At 38.6% G+C, this 20,732-nt stretch overlaps 3 protein-coding genes across 7 annotated transcripts; all 3 read left to right on the top strand.

Annotated features, from left to right (window-relative positions):
- Nucleotides 1-2,715: 2,715 nt before the first annotated feature.
- upf3a (UPF3A regulator of nonsense mediated mRNA decay) lies at nucleotides 2,716-9,136 on the top strand. 2 transcript variants are annotated; one of them, XM_062431681.1, is made up of 11 exons: nucleotides 2,716-2,856; nucleotides 4,043-4,149; nucleotides 4,265-4,371; nucleotides 4,613-4,711; nucleotides 4,862-4,972; nucleotides 5,061-5,116; nucleotides 5,203-5,361; nucleotides 5,472-5,605; nucleotides 6,041-6,043; nucleotides 6,593-6,881; nucleotides 7,690-9,136. In XM_062431681.1, the coding sequence occupies exons 1-11, from the start codon at nucleotides 2,716-2,718 to the stop codon at nucleotides 7,876-7,878; spliced, it is 1,395 nt and encodes a 464-aa protein (XP_062287665.1). In that variant the 3' UTR covers nucleotides 7,879-9,136. The 2 variants fall into 2 exon arrangements, with proteins under 2 accessions (XP_062287665.1, XP_062287664.1); XM_062431680.1 differs by having other exon boundaries at nucleotides 6,593-6,893.
- A 318-nt stretch (nucleotides 9,137-9,454) lies between these two features.
- On the top strand, nucleotides 9,455-12,780 carry p2ry8 (P2Y receptor family member 8). Its single transcript, XM_062432266.1, has 3 exons — nucleotides 9,455-9,552; nucleotides 11,425-11,738; nucleotides 12,066-12,780. Exons 1-3 carry the CDS (start codon nucleotides 9,544-9,546, stop codon nucleotides 12,778-12,780), a joined length of 1,038 nt encoding a protein of 345 aa, XP_062288250.1. The 5' UTR covers nucleotides 9,455-9,543.
- Nucleotides 12,781-13,544: 764 nt separating this feature from the next.
- asmtl (acetylserotonin O-methyltransferase-like) lies at nucleotides 13,545-20,087 on the top strand. 4 transcript variants are annotated; one of them, XM_062431550.1, is made up of 16 exons: nucleotides 13,545-13,617; nucleotides 14,501-14,616; nucleotides 15,179-15,310; nucleotides 15,401-15,448; nucleotides 15,531-15,595; nucleotides 15,695-15,759; nucleotides 15,884-15,992; nucleotides 16,304-16,616; nucleotides 16,694-16,936; nucleotides 17,255-17,417; nucleotides 17,506-17,705; nucleotides 17,820-17,952; nucleotides 18,059-18,199; nucleotides 18,367-18,489; nucleotides 18,950-19,104; nucleotides 19,448-19,594. In XM_062431550.1, exons 2-16 carry the CDS (start codon nucleotides 14,524-14,526, stop codon nucleotides 19,460-19,462), a joined length of 1,998 nt encoding a protein of 665 aa, XP_062287534.1. In that variant the 5' UTR covers nucleotides 13,545-13,617; nucleotides 14,501-14,523; the 3' UTR covers nucleotides 19,463-19,594. The 4 variants fall into 4 exon arrangements, with proteins under 4 accessions (XP_062287534.1, XP_062287533.1, XP_062287532.1 ...); XM_062431549.1 differs by having other exon boundaries at nucleotides 18,950-19,187; nucleotides 19,448-19,584; XM_062431548.1 differs by lacking the exon at nucleotides 18,950-19,104 and having other exon boundaries at nucleotides 19,448-20,087.
- Nucleotides 20,088-20,732: the final 645 nt, after the last annotated feature.

Below are 20,732 nucleotides of genomic sequence, written 5' to 3'. Positions count from 1 at the left end.
AGAGTTCTGGTGTCTAAATTGATGACTTGCATTTAATTATAATTCTTGCAAACTTACAATCATAAAAGTAAACTACTGAGCATTTGAGTTAACAGATTGAAGAAACAAGATTTAGTTTTTTAATACTCAAATACATTTTGATATAAATATGCTGTGGTAATTATTCTGATATCTGCATAGGTCATTAGAGTAGATATATATTTAAACCTAATAACACTTATGTTACAAGATTTTGAGAGATAACTTGTTTTCAGTGATTTCCTATTCCGCCAAAATGCACAGAAATGTATGTTCTGTCTACAGAGTCAAATCTTATCTAAACTGTCCTTCAACATATATTTATCATTATGCATACTAAACTCTTCAAAGCAGGAAATCCACTACAGATTAAGTTTTGCTGAACTGAGATTTTACATCTTAATTACCCTTCAACAGAAAAAAACATGTAAAGAGATGTTCATGTAGTATTGAGGTGACTAACTGGACCATAGAGTATCTTCTCAAATGTCATATTCCGGTCTAGGGGAGGAGTGAGGTCCCTGCTTCAAATGAAAAACACACAACTCCTCTCTATCCTCCCTCTGACAACCACCGACCAGATACAGAATTTCACCCTTTACCTCTGGGTCCTGTTTTCCAATGGAGAGTGGCTGGAGCAGCTTTATAAGAGATGGGCTGCACTCCGTCTAAATCTGCCGTCATTTACAACCAAGACAAGGTCTGTCGAGACCTGGACACCTGCTCCACTTTTGTCCCGAGCCTGAAGAGCTCCGTGTCGACGCCAGAGAGACCGTCACCTCTGCTGTGTGTGGAAACCAGCAGTGGGAGGCAAACTTTCCTCAGTGGTGAGTTAATATAAAACAAAACACGCATGGATTCTGATTTATGGAGATGTTATGGTTCATGCATGCGTGAGGAAAAACGCATTTGGAGATGTAAATCCAGTTTATTCCAATAAAGAATAAAATGGAGTGACGCAAATGCTTTTTTTTTTTTTATTGAAAAGTCAGATTTCTGCATCATTATTTCTATCTGCTCCACAGTACCCCAGCGAGACTTCCACGGTCGGTCAGTGAGCCAGTCGTCCTACTCTGAATCATGGAGCTCTGCGGGAATCTCCGCCTCAGGCAGCTCGCCCTGCACAGATCAGCTCAACATGATGCCCCGCAGCCCGACACCGGACCCGCACACTGACGCTGAGGGCTGGAGGAACATTTAACTCAACCCGCAGTTACACAGTGACACAACAAGTGGAAGTCGGATTATCTTCACACACACCACACACACACGCATCATTAATTGGGTGTAAAAACTGGACTATGTGCTCTTATGCAGTCATGCAATGGAGGGTCAATTGGAGAATATGAGCTATGGATGATATCTTGAAAGAATTAGAGATAGTCTTAATGTATGCTTGAACTGATGTTGGTTTTTTTGTTGCAATATTAAAAAAACAACTGCATACCTTTTACTAAAGTAACGTACATTAAATGTGCGTTTAGACATGTGAGCTCATTCAGTTTACATTATGAATATTCCCTGTAAAATATAAACATAATTTTAAAAACACAATATAATCAAAATAAGACAGAATAAAAAGTTTAAAAACATACCTTTGAGCACTGCCTGTGTCATTTGTGATTCGTACAGTAAACTATAGTAGAAAATGGCTAATAGGTATTGCAGCATTAGACATATTCACAACACCTTAACTCTAACCCTAACCCTTAACCCAACTGTAATTATTGAGAAAATTTGTGTTTGTGGACCTACAATTTGGAAGGCAAAGGGAAATTGATTATTGGACATGCTGTTGTGGCTCCTACATATGATTAAATCTAATACAATTAAGGAGGACATGGGAAAGGTCCAGCTGGCAGTAATATAAGCCTTTCATACCAGGATGCAGTCAATCCAGCATGGTTGGGATGGTTACTTTGGAAATGTAATAGGTTACAGATTACTTGTTACCCTATTTAAATGTAATAAGTATATATATTATATATAAAAAGTAATGTAACGTATTACATTTGATTACTTTTCTAATTTTCTAATGAATGTTTTCAACTTTTAGGATAAGAGTACCCATTAAGCCCACCAAAATCTAAATGTAGGTGTTTTTCATGGATACTGACATGATGTATAAGGGAGATCATTTCATATAAAGCAAGATTTATATCTTATTTGAAAATGATATTTTAGATATTTTATAAAAGATATTTTATGAAAAAAGTCAAAAGTCTGGCATAGGCTTAATTGGTATAGTGACACATTTAAGCTCATGTGTGTTCCAAATAAACCCACATCATGATTTATTTACAAAATATAAAACGATATTGATTTCAAAGAATTAAAAACAGCAATGTATTCTGTAACATGTTAAATATTAAAAATGAGGGGGAAACCCCCTCCTGAGCAAAATCTTAAAGGTCTGACTTCAGATGCAATCCCCTTTGTAATCATCAACATTTTCATAATAACTGTCATTTAATTACAGTTTTTCTCAGTAACTGTAAGGGATTACACTTACATTTAGTAGCACTGTCAATGTAGTTACTATTTATTCCCCAACACTGTCAATGTATGAACCGCACAGCCACACAGCTCAATCTCACTGACATCAAAGCCGTCTTTCTAAAGCCCCCTCCACTCGCGATATTACTGTAATCTCGCGAGTATAAAGTAACAACACTGCCGAGAGGGAGATGGAGAGAAATGAGGTCTGAAAAGGACCAAATGACGGTGGGCAAGGAGAAAAACGTCGTCGAGATAAAGTTTAGGGACCTCCCAAGAGAGCAAGACAACACTGGCTGTAACTCCAAGCAGAAAGAAGAGAAAAAAGAGGTTTTTACAAAGGTAGGAACCCGAGCGTTTGCGATGTGCCCCGTTGTTTACGCTGCGTGGGAAAACAGACATGGAGGAGGCTGGGAGGAAGGTGGGATGGTTTCAGCACCGCGGACAGCGACAAGAGGAGGAGGAGGAGGACAATCCCACTGCTTCTCTAGACTGTCAGCTAGACCCACAACCTCCTATTTTAGTTTATTTAGTACTCCTCACTGCCTCTACTGATGTAACGACTGTTTGTGTCTGTTAAAGGAGCTGACATTGGCAGCTAAGTGATTAAAGATGTGCTGCAAACACTGATCATAAGGGACTCACATTGTAATCGTATTTACTATAGCGATTATCTTATCATTTAATGAGCATCATTTAATTTTACAATGTTTAGAATATGTTTATTTAACCTTTTATGGTCGTAATAACAGTTTTTTTAAAATCTGTTTTTAAAAAGACAATTTTGTCAAACGTTTGGACACACTTTCTCATTGAAGCGAACGGGAAGGTCTGTCCAAACTATTAACTGGTACTATACATTTGCCCTTATAAGTTGTGGTATATTAGTAAGTAATACGTAAGCTAGTGTGAATTCTTACTAATACTACTACTACTACTACTACTACTAGCCTACTATTATTATCATTATTATTATTATTATTATTAGGCCTATTATTATTATTATTGTTCTTGTTGTTATTAATGTTGATGTTTCTGATGGGTGGAAGAGAGGAGAAAACTTTCTCACACTGACACAATCCTGGTTGTTGATACTTTCAATAAAGATAATGTGAGGAGAGTAGCTTTAACACTGAAAAAATAATCCTTTTGCCACAGTTTGTAACTCGGGCTATAAAATGTTTTCTTCAGAGTCAAAGAAAACTTAAAATTGTTTCTACTGGATGTGTTGTATTCCCTCCTCATTTCAGTTGTATGCCCCTTTAGAGCATCTCGAAACTTGTTACACAAGAGAAAAATGTAAAACAAATATCAGTGTACTATATATCTTAAGTACAATATTCTGTCATAACCTAATTTGCACAGCAGTTGACCCCATTTGGACCTAACCCAAAAGCGGAGAAACTCTGGTATATAATAGAACTAGTACCCAAAGGTTGGTTGATCCCTGAACTCACAGAAACACATGCACCACCAACAATGGCCTTCCTTCTGAACTGAGAATACTGTGTAAATGATTGTTTTACAGGTGGTGATTCGAAGACTCCCACCTAACCTATCAAAGGACCTGTTAGAAGAGCAGCTCAGTCCACTTCCTTCCTATGACTATTTTGAGTTCTTTCCAGCCGATCAAAGGTATACATGATAACCTCTTCAACCATTCACAAAACTACTTATGATTGAAATAGCAAATATTGTTGATTTGTCCCTTTTATACAGACGTTAATGACTTTTTGCTTTGTCTCTGCAGTCTTTACCCCCACCTGTTCTCCAGAGCATATATCAATTTTAAAAACCCTGAAGATATCCTTTTGTTTCGGGACCGATTTGATGGCTATGTCTTCATTGACAACAAGGGTAACTCCTGATTTTGTTTAAACTCAGTTTGACTTTAAAGCTGCTGTGGTGCCATGAAGGTGGACGTACACCACTATACCCATTGTGCTATATTAAATGCAAACAAAAGTGTGTTTGTTTTACAGCTGCAAACCACACTAAATGGACAGAGAGGTGGCTTTAGAGCTTTTGTTGCCATTGTTACTATTTGATTGCTGGTGTGTGAAGTGACAAGCTGCCTTTTATTTCAATATTTACTCAGGTCAGGAGTACCCTGCAGTGGTAGAGTTTGCCCCGTTCCAGAAAATCTCCAAGAAGAAGCTAAAAAAGAAAGATGCCAAAGTTGGGAGCATTGAAGAAGGTAGTGAAATACAGAGCTTGCATTTTAAACAACTCTGATTGACATTATTTTGTTCCATCATGGATTTAAGAGCCATAGAAAATAAATCTTGGTCTATTAAAACATATGTTGCTATAGTCTGTATTCATCCTGGGTCTTAAATCCCCTCAGACCCAGAATATAAGCGGTTCTTGGAGAACTACTCCTGTGATGAAGAAAAGTCTATGGCCAACCCTGAGACTCTGTTGGGAGAAATAGAGGCAAAAACCAGAGAGCTCATAGGTAAGTCACAAAGTCGCAAAATGATCACAAATGTCAGAGTAATAGCTCCCACAAAATGACTGAACTTCTGTTTATTTCTCAATTTCAGCGAAACGGACCACACCGCTGTTGGAGTACATCAAAAATAAGAAAATTGAGAAACAGGTAAGACAGGAAAAAAAGTGCTCATATTAATTGTTTCTGAAGATGTGAAACATCTTTTGTAATGGGCATCATCCTCCCCCTTACAGAGAATAAGGGAGGAGAAAAGAGAGGAGAGGAGAAGAAGAGAGCTTGAAAAGAAACGGCAACGAGAGGAGGAGAAGAGAAAGCGACGGGAGGAGGAGAGACGCAAACGGAAGGAGGCAGAGAAGCAGAAGAAATTGTCTGATAAAGACATCAAAATTAAGGTAACCATTTTGAAAAATCACACTTATTTGTATGTCCCAGTTGTTTGGATTCTTTAAATGGTTTAGCATGTGGTTATGCAATCTGTTGCCTCTATTATTATCTGTTTTAGCTCCTAAAGAAGAGTGACAGGGACGATGATGTGGATTCAGACCGAATAAAGGACAAAAGTGAAGTTGGGGAGACAGACAGAGGGAAATGGGAGAAACCTGGTGGACAAATGAAGTCAAAGGACCCCAAGGAAAAGTAAGAATCATCAAAATGTTTCTATTAAAGGTGTTAAATCTATCAGGATCAGGATGGCCAGTAATCATACCATGGTTGGTACCACTTTACATTCAAGCATACTTAGTGTGTAAATACTAATCACCCTAGGAATTTTACAAATAGTAAATAATTGAAAGGATCCTGTTGGTGTATGTTTACACTGCTAAAGTAGTTTGCTTTTTAATAAGCACCCTTATTAAATAGGAAGGACCCTTTCACTGACTGAGATTGAGATTGAGAGTATCTGCAACAAAGTACATATGTCAACATTTACATCTGGGAGCTGTGTGTGGGTTGACCACTAATGAAACATAAGTGGGAGGTCAGTGGTTACTAATAGGTCTCTCTAGATATCTCTAGATATGTTTCCACTTTACAAAAAGACATTAATCTGTAGTTTTCAGTGTCACTAAGTAGGTTGGGGGACAAACAATCCGTGGGAGGGGTCTGTCCGTGCACAAGCTGTGTTGGTGGATTAGCTCACAACCTGCCTACTAAATGTTCTTTTCTTTTATTCTAATGAGTAATTGCTAATCTGTGAGATGTTATTAAATTGTTTAATTACAAATGAAATTACACTCCATGATCCAAATATAAACAAAAGCACATTCCCAATAATTACCTTAATTAAAACACACATTTGAAATCTGCTATCACTCCTCTCTTAATTGGAGTACTAGTTATGTTTTTAATTTTGCTTAATGGTTGTTTACATCCAAAATGTGCCATCCTATACTGCTATATTATCAATTATGATGAGCTATATATGAGACATACATACTACTTATTACCTCAGTATTATTCATTTATAGGCCAAACTGTTTCAAATTTGAATAACTTCATGTTCTCTAGTCAAACCTGTACTCTTTATTGTCACAGTTTTGCTAAGAATTCTCAAAAAAAATAACAGTGTCTTTGTAATAATCATGTATCTGATGTCTATGTAATCTCCCCTCTGACCACTAGAGGTCAGCCTGAGAGTGACAAGGAACAGAGAGAACAGCACTGCCGCAGACAGAGAGATAAAGACCACCGAGGGAAGGACGACGAGAGGAAACGTCAGCGGCACCACTATGAGTTTGACAAGTTTATGCGCCGCAAAGATGAAACAAAATGGGGAAAGGGTTACTGCCAGGATCGAGCCAAGAAAGAGGGGCACCATCACGGTTATTCTTACTGCCCTGACAGTGGAGACAAACTGGGAAAAGAGGACAGGGAGGACCTGGGTAACAGGAAGGAACGCCTCCGAAACAAGGTGAGCGAGAAGGTGAGCATGAGATGGGGGGGAACGGTGACAACTAATTGCTTTGTCTCTTATGATGTAGTCCTTTAACTTCATTGTTATGACTCATTGCAGATGGTGACTGACCTGAAATTGCTCATAAGGATGAATACGTGTTTGTTTGGTGTATCTGTGTGTGGCCCTTTGAAAAAACTGCATTGATGTTAGCAGCATTGGCTCACAGAACATCTGGTGTGAGGTGCGCATTTAAACACAGGGATCCAAAAGCCAAACAGTTTATCAGTGGAAATCATTCAGGGATGGATGAATGGATGGGTGATTTTTTTTCTATACATGAAAACAATATATCACCAATTGAAATGATAAAGAATCAGAAAAATCCTTATTTTCACTGACATTGTATGTTTTACATGGATTACATTCATAATCTTGGAATAATGTTATAAATACAATACAATACAATCCATTATACACTCAAATATATCTATGACATATTAACTAAATAAAATAAGATTATATGAATGAAAGGTTATTATTTTAACCCACATAGTTTGTCTGCTTGTCGAGCCCTCAGTCATGGTTTGGTGGAAATCCTGGGTTTCATAACTTCCTGGGAGTGTCTCAGAGCTCTAGTGGTAGTGGGGGTGGGGTCAGCTTGTGATGTCAGACGACCTATTCAAGGTATGTCACTACCTGCTAGCCCCGTGCATGTTGGCATACATCCCTGTGTAAGTGGATTAAGTGGATAAAGAACGTGAATGATTAAATGTACATACTTGTGCTTTTCTCACCCGTGCTCTGCGCTCTTGTCTCCCTGCAGGACCGTCCAGCCATGCAGCTCTACCAGCCTGGCGCACGCAACCGCAAGCGCATGAGCTCAGCAGGCAAAGGCTATGACTGCATCCCTGTGGGTCACTCACCTGAACCCGGGACTGAACGTTGCTTTGACGTTGTCACTATGGCAACGGGGCTGGATAAGGGGTTCGAGAAAAGCAAAGATGAGCAGTGAGCAGTCCAGATATTCATAGGCAATACAAATAAATTATTGAGCTTTTCAGCCTAAGTTGATGGTGACAGGTTTGACCGATTATTATTGAGCTTCTAAAAATAATGTACCCGCCTGAGGGAAAAGGTAACTCAGTAATATTTATTATCTTTTTTGTTTTAGTCATTGTCAAATGGGTGTAATCAAATTCAGAGCTTTGAATATTGGTGAAATTTTTGTTTTGTTTTTGGACCATGAACATTTTTGTTACATAAATATTTTAACCATCTCACTGTTCAGCATTCAAAGAGGTATCCAACAGTACTAATAGACCAAATCCTAGTATTGGGGCAAACTAAAGAAGTTATTAGTATGACAGCACAATAATTCACTCAATTTGTCACAACTGTTTGGTATATTCCATGTGCTACCTTGGTGCTGATGCACACATTGAGATTTCTCATTCTTTTTCTTTCTCATTTTTTAAATTGCTGCCCGATATCTAGTTTTTTATTTTAGTTTTCATCAAATTTGATCAAAGCATCATCATTAGAGGCAGTCCTGTCATTTCCTTTGTTCGTGTGTGTGTACTTGTAAGAGGCAGCTCACCTGTAGTGTCCATCATCAATTTGCTAGTGAAACCATGACCTCATCCTCCACAAGAGATCTTGTTTCTAAGCCTTTGTAGAGTCCACTGAAGTTGGATGTTTTTAAAGATGCTATAGATTTTATCAAAAAGAAATTTATTGTAAGTAGAACTTACAGACAATGGATGTAGAGAATGTAAGAGTGGAAATCATGTGTGTATTTGTACCTGTGAAGGTGAGCAAATGAGAGGAAGTTATGAATGATTGAGAGGACAATGTTTCATGTTGTACCACTTTTTTCCTAATTTTTATGCATCTTATGACCTTTTGTCCATAATCTTATTCTAAGATGTCATGCAATACAGTCGGTAATTTTTCAGTGAGGAACGCTTTGTGAGCCAGGAAGAACACATTATCTACATTTCTATGAAGCATTTCCTAAAAATAAAATTAAGGATTTCCCAGCCTGACACAGAAAACAATTGATTTTCTAAGATGTTTGCATGGTTTTCTATTAATTCTATCAACTAAATGTAATGGGAAAAGCTGCAGATATTGCTATAGTAATACAGTCTGTTTAACAAGCCTTACTGTGTATTGTTTTTGCACATGACCTAACATTTATCATACCTGTTATTATATCATTTTGGTTTCTGCCCTTACGCTGTGAGAAAATAATAAACAGTTATGAGAGAGTCGTTTGTTTCAGTCTTGGTGGAAGTTCTCAGGCCTTGAAAATGTGTGACAGGGTGAGGCTGAGGGCTGTGGCTGTGCATAATACACATTTACAGATGCTAGTTATGAGTCAATTATAGTTAGCAATGAATTAATTTACAACTGAATCTCAGCTTTCATGGGTTCATGTCTAACTGCTTCTTGTGTCATACTGAAACACATTACCCAAATCTTAAATACAACCCTTCTCTTTCTTCTCCTTTAAAATGTTCAGTCACAGTGATACATGAAAACAGGTGGTATGTTGATATTATCTTTTTTACTTATCACAGATGATGGTGAAATCTGACTCAACGTAGCGTCTGTCACCCTGATACATAAAGCAGAACTGGCAATCAACAGGAAGTCAGAGGCATAAGAGTGTCTCATGAATCTGGTATTCACACTTCACTGAATAACAACACTTTCCTGTATGTATGCAAGTGTGAGCCTATTGACACCATGACACCTTATCTCCAACCCCCCCCACCCCCCTCCCTCTCTCTAATCGTGCTGTTGCACTAGCACTGATAAAATATATTTAATAGAATTTACTCTGTTTGATCTATCTAGGATTTTAATTCTTCTTCATTTTCATACAAGGCATCACAGGAATTCCTATTCCATTTCAATCACAGCAACAACATGACTGATAATGGGTAAAAATGAACCCTCATCATGTACTTAAAGACCTTCAAGAGTAGCCTATAGATTTGTAATGTTTTAATAATTTTGCTACTTTTTTTTTTCTTTATAGACCATATTTGTTCAGTCTTGCCACATTTACAGCTATAGTTAAGAGACTGTTGAGATAATTCATGAACCACGTGGTGAGAGGTACAGCCATGCGTTTAATCATGATGAGTAAATATGCTTTCAACGTTGTTTGCAAGCAACTCATCTCCAAGACGAAATCTAAAGGGTGACTGTTGCTGCAGTTGGTATAGGATGAATATTGTCACATGGTAGCATTTCCTCTCTCTGTCTCTCCCTGGCAATAACGTATTCACACCCCATTTCCTCATCAGTCAATATCTGTTCTCAAACTCCAACTGACTCTAGTGTGTGAAGTTATCTTCCCTCTGTTCTGCCTTTGTGTTGATAAAGGTAAGTGTTCAACTGACTTTTACTGAGCTTTATCAGTACTTTATATTATTTAAGTTGATTTAGTATTGAAATGGGCCTACAATGCACCATGTGTCAATATTTATTAATTTTATGTGTTTTAGTTTTAGTGACTTTTTTGTTGTAATTGTCTGTACTTTTAACTTTAAAGTTTTTTTTAAATATGACCAGTCAATGAAGTGACATAGTATTTTTAGTCAAAAGAGGAAAAAATTACCACAATATGTTACTTTTTTTATTGACAATATTTTCATTCTTCTTAAATGATTGTCTGCCTTACATCTACGGTGCAATATGAGTACAGTGTGATGTAATGTGACATACTCAAATAGATAACGGCACACACTGAAAATATAAATGTGAAATCATCACATATCAATATATTAAGTATAGATATGTAGTAATTTAATGCTGTAATGTGGGTGACGGTGATCGATTTCCTCATACTGTATTTTCAATTCATAACTTCTAGTAAAGTGGTTCAATGAAAGTGTCTGCTGCTTATTTGGTTTGAGGTAATTCCCTCTAAACCACCATGTGCCCTACATCGGTTGGTTTGGGCGTTTGTATTTCTCGCCTGTGTTGAAGCATTAACTGCCACATGGCAACTAAGCTAGAATTAAGTTTTGTCTTCTTCAGCATCTGTAAGTTTTATTTTTTTTAACACCTTTACTTACAGTCTACCCCACAACCATTCTTACGTGCTGATTGCTCATGAAACACCACAAGTGACAGTTAGCGATCCTACCACAAATAATGCATGTCCTTTTCCTGTGTGAAGACTCCACCCAACACATGCTCTTCTGTCACGCAAATCAACAAAACAGAACAATGAGTCCTGATATGAATTCTACGCTATCTGTTGCACACCTATGACTTCAACTGGTTTCGTTCTTGCAAAGAGTAGGAAGATTGTATGAGTATCATGTGTTACTCGTTTCACAAGGTGTTTTTCTTTGTTCTAATGGTGTATGTCATCTAATGGGTTTTTCTTTTCACTTATTCAGATATTACAAAATGATCATGATATGCATAAACTAAGATGTACATAATACATGCATAATAATGCCTCCCAAGTATTTTGCAAGAAAAATAAATTGTACCATGAGCCTCACTGAAGCCTTTGTTGATCTATGGCCCACAGGTGATCAGAGGCAACTCTCCTCCAACCATGTCGTGGAATTCCAGCAAATTAGACAACGCCACCCTGTCCATGTTACAGAATGTAAACGTCAGCATCGCCATGTCTGTCATTTACGTAATAGTTACTTTCATTAACATAGTAGGAAATGGTCTTTCCCTGTGGCTCCTCCTCTTCCGCACATCTCCTAAGACTCCGTCTATCATCTTCATGATTAATCTCACCTTCACCGACTTGGCCATCGGCACTGCCCTCCCCTTCCAGATCGCCTACCAGCTCCATGGATACCATTGGGTTCTGGGACCAAACATGTGCAGGTATTGTTTGTTGGCAGGACAGTTCTGAAAGTAATAACACGGGATGTGTTCAACAAGAATTCATTGAAATTTGGGAGAAATTGGCTCCTATTATGTTTTTTATTTTCACAGATTTAGGACATTCTTAAAGGAATAATTTGACATTTTTCTCTTTCTTGCCAAGATGAGGCGATTGATACCATTCTCTCACAGACTTTGTATCTTCTCATTTTACCCCTCAGCAAGAAAGCAAAAAATGCATTTCTCAAAATGTCAAACATTTCATCATTATTTTGCTTTGCTTTTGCAGTGATTAAATAAACCCTTTTTCTGTGTATCCACCTACAGTGTCCTGACCCTTGTCTTCTACACCAATATGTATTGTTCCATCCTCACCATGATGGCCATTAGTATTGACCGCTACCTGGGCATCGTCAGGCCCATGCTATTCCGAGAGACCAGGGAGAGGAAGTCCATCGCTGTCATCAGCTGCCTTTTAATGTGGGGTTTGGTCCTGTCCGTTCTGTACCCGCTGATGACCACAGACCTGACCTTTGCCATTCCTGAACTGCGTATTACCACATGCTTTGACGTGCTGAAGAAAGACATGCTCCCAAACAAGATGGCATGGGCGACCTTTGTCTTCAGCATGGTGTTTGTCCTCTTCCTCTTCCCTTTCTGTGTCACAATATTCTGCTATGTCAGTGTCATACGTAAACTGGCCAGGGATTCCAAGAATGCCCAGAAAGCGAGAGCGATACGTCTGGCCTTCATGGTTCTCCTGGTTTTCACCCTCTGTTTTGCTCCTAACAACATCCTCCTCTTTGCTCACACTGTGCTTAAACTCTTCCATGGGAAGTCTCTCTACATGGCCTACAAACTCTCTCTCTGTTGTAGCTGTTTGAATAGCTGCCTTGATCCGTTTATTTACTACTTTGCTTCTAAGGAATTCAGACAGAAGTTGAGGCAGATAATGAATTTGCACAGCCTGAGTAGTGCAGATTCAATGAAGATGGAGTGTAAAGAGAACCTGTACTCTGCAAGCGAAGCTGTGAGAGGTTGAGACACTGACAACAGCAAGGTGTGTTTGATGCTGCAGCACAGCAAAGCATAGAAAGAGGGAATGAGAGCAACAAAAAACGTGTGAAAGGAAGTGTGAGAGAGAAAGTGTGTGTGTGTGTGTGTGAAGGACTTTTCTGAATGTGCCAATCTCTTATGACATATGTCAAAATACTTGTACTTCAGCTTTTTTTTTTTATTTGTCACAACCATTCACGAGATTATTTTGACAAAATGTAGCTTGTGTATCAAACTGTGATATAATGTGTACATTACATAAGTCTTCTTTGGCCAAAGCTATAGCTGATTTAATTGCAATATTGTTTATATTAACGTCTTGGGAAATAATCTGTGGACATAGTTGACCTTGTTTCATGTTCTTCTTCTCATTATTTTGGTTTCACTCATTTGGTTTCTTTTTTTTTCAACTAAAAAATAATCAGATGTACATATTTTAAGTGAGAAGAGCTGCTACAGGTTTAGATTTTAAGTAGAAGAGAATGGGATGTAATGTAGCATACAGAATATATTGACCAGGAGTAAAGCAGTAGCGTATATGCAGCGTGCAATAATGATAATGTAATAATAACAATGTTGCGCCTTAGTAGTTCAGAGATAACGAGATCAAATAAAGACAAAGTACTATTTCTGTCATCTTTGTTATGGTTATGGTTATTGTCTGACATTATGCACCCACTATACACCCGCCACACGTGGACCACATGATCCTCTTCCGTCTCCGATTGGTGGATCCGCCCACTGTATAAAACGTCATCACGTATGTGCTGTCACGCTGGTTGTCGTAGCAATCCGTCCGCTCGCCGTTTCCTGAATTGTGCAGGTAAGTCAAGCGGTATTCTGCATGTTTACTGTATAAAATGTAATGTTCCGACCATGAAAGAAATGTTTTTAAAGTGATTGTGTTCATGCTGTTGGGGGTGAACTGGCAGAACGAGGTCTTTACAGTAGTGTTTCGTTAACATATTCGTACAGGAGCTTGTTCAGGACATTAAGTCCACAAAACAACCAAAGTTACTGACTTAGCTTACACTAAGTTAACATGACGTTTAGAAGGACAGCAGAGGTATGTGCTATGTCTGTTAAATTATTAGTTATGTGGTTATATAATATAACGTTACGTGTTTAACCTTAGCTACTTTCAAAGACGCCCCTTATCAGTCAATAACGCTGCCATGTCTCTATAGTCAATGGAAATGTCTCTACTATACGTACAGCAACACAGTATGTTCTTTTAAATCAGTATTGTATCACATGTATGAGAAATATGGGCTTAGTGTAGCATTTACCTTTTAATTATGTTTATTATAGGTTAACCTGGCAATTATTTTTTTGAAGATAGAAATAAATGTCTAACACACTATTAGAGCCCAAAGTGAGAATTGTTTTGTACAACCAACAGTTCAAATCCCAAAATATATTCAATTAACAATGATGTAAAACAGAGAAAAGCTGTAAATCTTCACATTTGAGAAGCAGGACTTAGTGAATGTTTGGCACCTTTCCTTGATAAATGATTGATTAACAAATTCAATGTTATGTTGATCATCTAATCAAGTCATAATCTCATCATATACACACTATATGGACCTATCCTCAATGACAGTATGCATTGGAACACCTACAGTCATCTGATTTCTTACTCCTGAACTTTTGACTCGAACTAGGCCACATCTGTAATGTTTAACTCTGTTCATCACCTTAAGGGCAGTAAGACAAGAAGACCACCATGGTGCTGAACCCTGTCATTTCTAAGCTTGCCGGTAAACTGGTTGTGCTGGCCAGTGCTTCTCCTAGGAGACAGGAGATTCTCAGCAATGCGGTATGTGTCCGACGTGGTCCACTTTCATGAAAACCTTATGACTGCAGCATTAGGACAGCTGTAAATCTGACTATAAATTACTTTTGTTTTCTGACTTGGAAAAATATGATTGGATCATACATGTTACTACACAAATCAGACGTGTTTCTTTGCAAATCCTACTTTGAAATATGGCTTGAATTATTGCAAAAACATAACATTACGTATTGCATAACCAGTTGTGAAAGTAATAGAAAAAGTAGCACACTAAATCAGTTAAACAATAAGTGAACGCAATAATTAATTTAGCAGTTAATTTCAGTGCTGTAGTGCTGGTAACTAGTATAGAGGAATGCACATCCTAAAAAGTAGTGTTCCTATCTACTGCACCTGGTCCTAGGGAGTCTACACCTTCACCTTTAAAGGGGTTTCTGGGCATCAGTGTTAATTAGGAGACCTACCAGTACATTTTCAGATCCTTGGTCTGAATGTATGATGAATGCTTTGCCACATCTCTTGCATTGAATGATGATATCAATACGATGAATGTTTTATTATTCCTGTGTGCTCTCCTACATGTCAGGGCTTACGGTTTGAGTTGGTACCATCTTGGTTTAAAGAAACACTTGACAAGGGTCTGTTCAAAGCACCTCATGAGTATGCTGTTGAGACAGCCAAGCAGAAGGCCCTGGAGGTGGCCAGGAGGATGCCCTTTGTGAGTTAATCTACTTTTTATACGACTATACAGTGTACTTTTCTTGTAGAGTGGCATATTGATAACATATTTTGTTTTAATTTGTTTTAGAAACACCTGAAGACTCCCGACATAGTAATTGGAGCAGACACTATTGTGGTAAGAAGAGGAAGCTTACTTACTGACTGCAATATACTGTATATTCTCCTCTTCTTGCTAATGTTTTTTTTTATTTCTACAGACTGTAGATGGCATGATTCTGGAGAAGCCAGTGGACAAGCAAGATGCTTACAGGATGCTGTCAAGGTCAGTATAATTTTATGTTGTGTCATTACATAACAGGAGTAAAACAGTCACAGCGTTGTTTACAATTTATCTCTTCTAACTTCCTTTTTCCTGCTCCAGCTTGAGTGGTAAAGAGCACAGTGTCTTCACAGGTGTAGCTATCATCCTCTGCCATGAGAAAGAAAGTAAGTAAATAATTGTTGCAGTTGGCTTTCTGTTGAAATTTGATAAAGCAATGGATCGTTTACACTGTAATGTTGTGCTTCCATGAGTGGACACATTTCATTTCTAAACTCCCCTGTACCCCAGACGATGAGGTGGATTACCAGCTAGTACACTTCTATGAAGAAACAAAGGTGAAGTTTGCTGATCTCTCAGAAGATATGCTGTGGGAGTACATCAATAGTGGTGAACCCATGTGAGTATGAAGGCTTGAGCTTGCACATATGTAAGAACTATTGATTTCCTTTGGTGTTCACTGGATGTGAGCTCTCTGGACTTGTCCCTTGTTGGACTTTGATACCACAGTTTTATTCCAGCCTTGTTTGTCTTGTCCTGTTTGACATGAAGCGACTGTGTCAGCAAGATAGAAAAACTGAAGTCGGGTCAGCAAGTGTGTGTTGTTTGATTTGCTTTGCATTTGAAGGGTTTATCATACATGCAAGTATTTTTTATTAATCTCAGTCTGTATGTTGTTGTGTAAGTGAAAGTTTTTTCTGTGTGTGTCAGGGACAAGGCCGGCGGTTACGGTATTCAAGCTCTTGGCGGCATGCTGGTGGAGTACGTCCACGGGGACTTCCTCAATGTTGTGGGTTTCCCTCTTAACCACTTTTGCAAGCAGCTTGACATGATTTACAACCGCTTGGAGCTGGAAAGTGGGTCTGTCCACAACAACGGCACTCATTTGATACTCACTCAACCCTCACCCAACCTGCCAGCTTTATCCAAACATAGCTCCTCATCCGGCCCCAGACCCAAAAGTCCCTCTGCCAGTCAAACAAACGGCACCCAGAGCAGCCCTTCGGACAGTCCCATCCATAAGGTTTGTACTTCTCACCCAAAGAGCACAATTTTGGTACCGTTTTTTCCCCATCTGTAAGAGGTTCTCTCTTTTTATAGGTCAAACGGAAAGACACTGAAAGTGAAGTGGGTGAGAGTTCCTGGACATTGGTCAACAGCTTGTCTAAACACACAGATGACGCAGAGACTGAGCTCAGAGACTCTGAGAATACAAAGTTACCACCAACAACCAGCAGAGGGCACATGATTGGGCATAATTTGACAGAGCCTGAGGACAGTGGACCTAAGAAAGAGGAGTTGCAGCGAATCATTGAACTGATGGATGGATTCAAAGCCTCAAAGGTAATTAGGAATAAACTGTGATTGCAAAATATTAATGTTCATGTTGTAGTTGATTTCTACAGGAAAGAAACATTTTAGCTATACTAAAGACTCATAAAAATGGTCTATTTTGATGTTTTTTCTACAGGATAGTACACTGCTTTGAAACTGTAGAGGAACATTTTTTTTAAACAATGTTTTTATCATTTTGTATGTGTTTCAAGATCCCAGTACCTGGTTTTGTTGTGTGATATCATCAAAATAATAAAGATAAACTTGATTTTATCATTTTTAAACAAACTAAACTGTACTCTGCTTTTATTTCCAAAAATGTTCCAGGCACTGTTTACCGCATCCGAGATGTGTGTGTTCGACCTGCTACAGAGCCAGCCAGGGCTGGATGCAGCACAGGTGGCCCAGGAGATCAAAGCCTCTGAAAAAGGGACTGAATGCCTGCTTGAGGCTTGTGTTTCTCTGGGACTGTTGAAGAGCAAAGAGAGAAGTTAGTCAGCACTCGGCTGATAATTACAAGATGAGGCATTAAATGCTTCACTTAAAATAAATCTCTTACATGTTGTCTTCACCCCCAGAATACCAGAGGCCAGTGTACAAGAACACCGACTTGGCAAAGCGTTTTTTACGGTCAGATGCTCCTTTTTCTCTGCATGGCTACATCCAGCACTGTAACAACACTGTGTGGCCTCTTTTCTCCCACCTGGAGAGTGCTGTGAGGGAGGGAAGTAACCAGCATGAGAAGGCTTTCGGCAAGAAGTCTAAGGATGTGTTTCAGGTGATTATCTCCAGGTTTGGCCTTAGATTTGGTAAAATGTGGTCAAGATCATGATGACATTTTTTTTACAGATGTTATTTTCTGGTTTCTCTCATCATTTTTCTCTATTTACAGGATACTTTCTACAACAGTCAAGAGATCAAACTGAGATTCATGAATGCCATGCACAGCATCGCTAAAGTTACAGGAAAAGCTATAGCAACAGCTTTTGACCTCTCTCGTTTCAAAACTGCCTGTGACCTTGGAGGTAAGGATAGTTAGAAGGTAAATGTAAAAACTAATTTTCTTAGATTAAAAAAAAACAAAAAAAAACCAACCTAATTCTGCATTTTATCTTTCTGTTTTTTCCCCAGGATGCACAGGTGCAATGGCTTATGAGTTTACTAAAGCCCATCCTGGCTTGTCTGTGACGGTGTTTGACTTGCCAGCTGTTGTTGAAATGAGTGAACATTTCCATCCGCTGCACACAGACAACAGGGTATCATTTGTAGCAGGTCAGTTTGTGTATCCACTCTAAAATACTGTCATGACTGCTGGTGTTGGTGGCCGATGCTGTGTATTTAGCTTATTCAGTTGTTCTTGGATGTCAGTTATAAATGTTAATGTACAGCCACTCTATCTATGACCATAACTCATGACTTTGTCCTCACTGTATGAGCAGGAGACTTCTTCAAAGACGAGTTACCTAAAGCTGACTTGTACATCCTTGCAAGAATTCTCCATGACTGGCCTGATGAGAAAGTGCACATCCTGTTGAACAAAATCGCAGATGCATCTACACCAGGTAAATTTCACACCGCTATTTCAATCTTTTCATCTTTATTTACTACACGTTTGATCAGTGTTAATAATTTCAGTTCCCACTGCAACTCAAGTTTAGTAAAACTGCGGCTAGTGATTTCACTGATTAGATCTTTTGCTATAGGGAAGGTTTGTTTTATATCAGATTTTGTTTGATTAAGTTTCAGTGCAAACCTGCACACTATTAGACCTTTGTAGAACTCTTTTGAAACTGATTTGTTTACAGGCTGAAAATGATTGCACTGTAACAACATGTAAAACAACATATTGCAAGAGTATGGCAAGTTCAAAAAAGCCTGATAGTAGTTTTCTTGCTCTTCTTGAGCCTTATTTTTTGCTGTAAGACAAATAAATGCAAGGAGATATTGGAGTACAAGAGCACTAGTACAATATTGTTCTCTAAAAATATGCATACACATCATGCACTTGCACCATGCCGCCAGGCTGCGGAATCCTGCTGAGTGAGATCTTCCTGGATGAAGACAGAAGGGGCCCGAGTCGTGGGCTGCTCCAGGCCCTCAGTATGAGCGTGGGGAAACAGAGGGGCGCGACAGAATACAGTCTGCTTTTGGAGAGCCATGGTTTCATCACAGCACAAGTCAGACATACAGACAACTTCCTGGATGCCATGCTCTGCATCAAAGTGTGACTGACAACACTCTCTGCAGGACTATATACAGGGTCTTGTGATATATATTGTTGGTAACATTTGCAAAAAACAAAAGCTAAAGTCAGAACTGTTCTTATGATGAAGTGAGTCACTAAAGTATGTAAATCAATAAGTGTTCAGCACTACCCTTTTTTTTGCTAATCGACAAAGACATGCACAAGACGATATTGTCATTGAATTAAATAGTGTTATTTTTAATGGTGTATAATAAGCCATTGTAAAGTTGTCCGATACACTAAGCACCAGAACAATCTCTTGTGTTGGGCCATAGGATGTGCAGTGCTAATAGCTGAGACCATGTTGGATGGACAGACAGCCTACTCTACTCTGCAGTCTCTTAACATGCTGGCCCAGACTGAGGGACTGGAAAGGACAGAGAGCCAGTATGCAGACTTGCTGAACAAACATGGATTTGGGGACACATGTGTAATTCACACTAAGAACTTTCTAGATGCTGTTATTGCTGTTAAAATGTAGCAGCAGGGGAATCATGCATTTGAAAATGTTTTTTATTCAGTTGATTATGGCAGATCACTGTAGTTTTTGGTGTTATTGATCAGTGGTGGAAAATATATTGAGGTAATTTTCTAAAGTAAAAATAGTGATGCACCAATTACACACAATTGATTGTTTCTGAACATGTGAAGGCATCATAAACACTACATTAACTTCTTCTCTTTTAAGTTGTTGCGATGAAGTCCAGTATTCCTTTTTCCTTTTTTTTTTTTGGTCTTCAGAAACTCTTGATGGAAATATCTCCCAAACAAAAATGATCTAAAAAAGCATCTTGATTTTTCATATGCATCATTATACAACTAGAATGTGTGGTGAAAAGTTACATTGCCATGGTCATGTACTACAAATTATAGTACAAGTATGTGCAAAATAAACAAGGTTTTTATTTTCATCTATGCATTTGTGTGTGAGATCATTTTAACTATTTTATATTCCATTGGGTGTTTAATCTATAATTATATAGACTAAGTTTTTATTTATTATGTGGGCCATCACTACCAGTAACTGAAGTGATGGAAATGATATGTCACCCACAGAAGTTATACATACAGTACATGCACCTGTTTCCACCAGCTGCAGGAAGTAGTGCTGATAAGCGTGTCATAATACTTTTCACAATGGTGTGGTGAAGCTGTTTGTATCCTTGTCTGCTAATACACAACCGAGTTGTTGACACTTGAGAAACGGCAGCATCTGCACGCAAACCTGAGATCTGTGGTTGCTTCTGTAGTCATCCTTTGGCAGGTCTATATTATGTGAAATGCACTTTCTCCTTCAACCTAATCCTCATTAGTTCCAGCAGACAAATCAGTGCTTAAAAGCAGTACAAGAGTGTTGTAGAAAGATGTTTGTGCATCCAAAAAACAAAGAACAAGTTCATGTTTTTGGCACAGAAATCTAGCCAATGGCATCCACATACTTCCCCACCCAAGCCCTTTACTTTAAGGGAAGCACAGATCCTCTTAAAGGGAACACTTGGATGAACACTTGTGGCACTGCTGTCTCTGCAACTTTCTGTTACATCTCTGCATCCCTTTCCC

This window comes from Scomber scombrus, chromosome 13 (genome assembly GCF_963691925.1).
Source record: "Scomber scombrus chromosome 13, fScoSco1.1, whole genome shotgun sequence".
NCBI classification, from domain to species: domain Eukaryota; kingdom Metazoa; phylum Chordata; class Actinopteri; order Scombriformes; family Scombridae; genus Scomber; species Scomber scombrus.
This window is presented reverse-complemented; position numbering and strand designations above follow the sequence as displayed.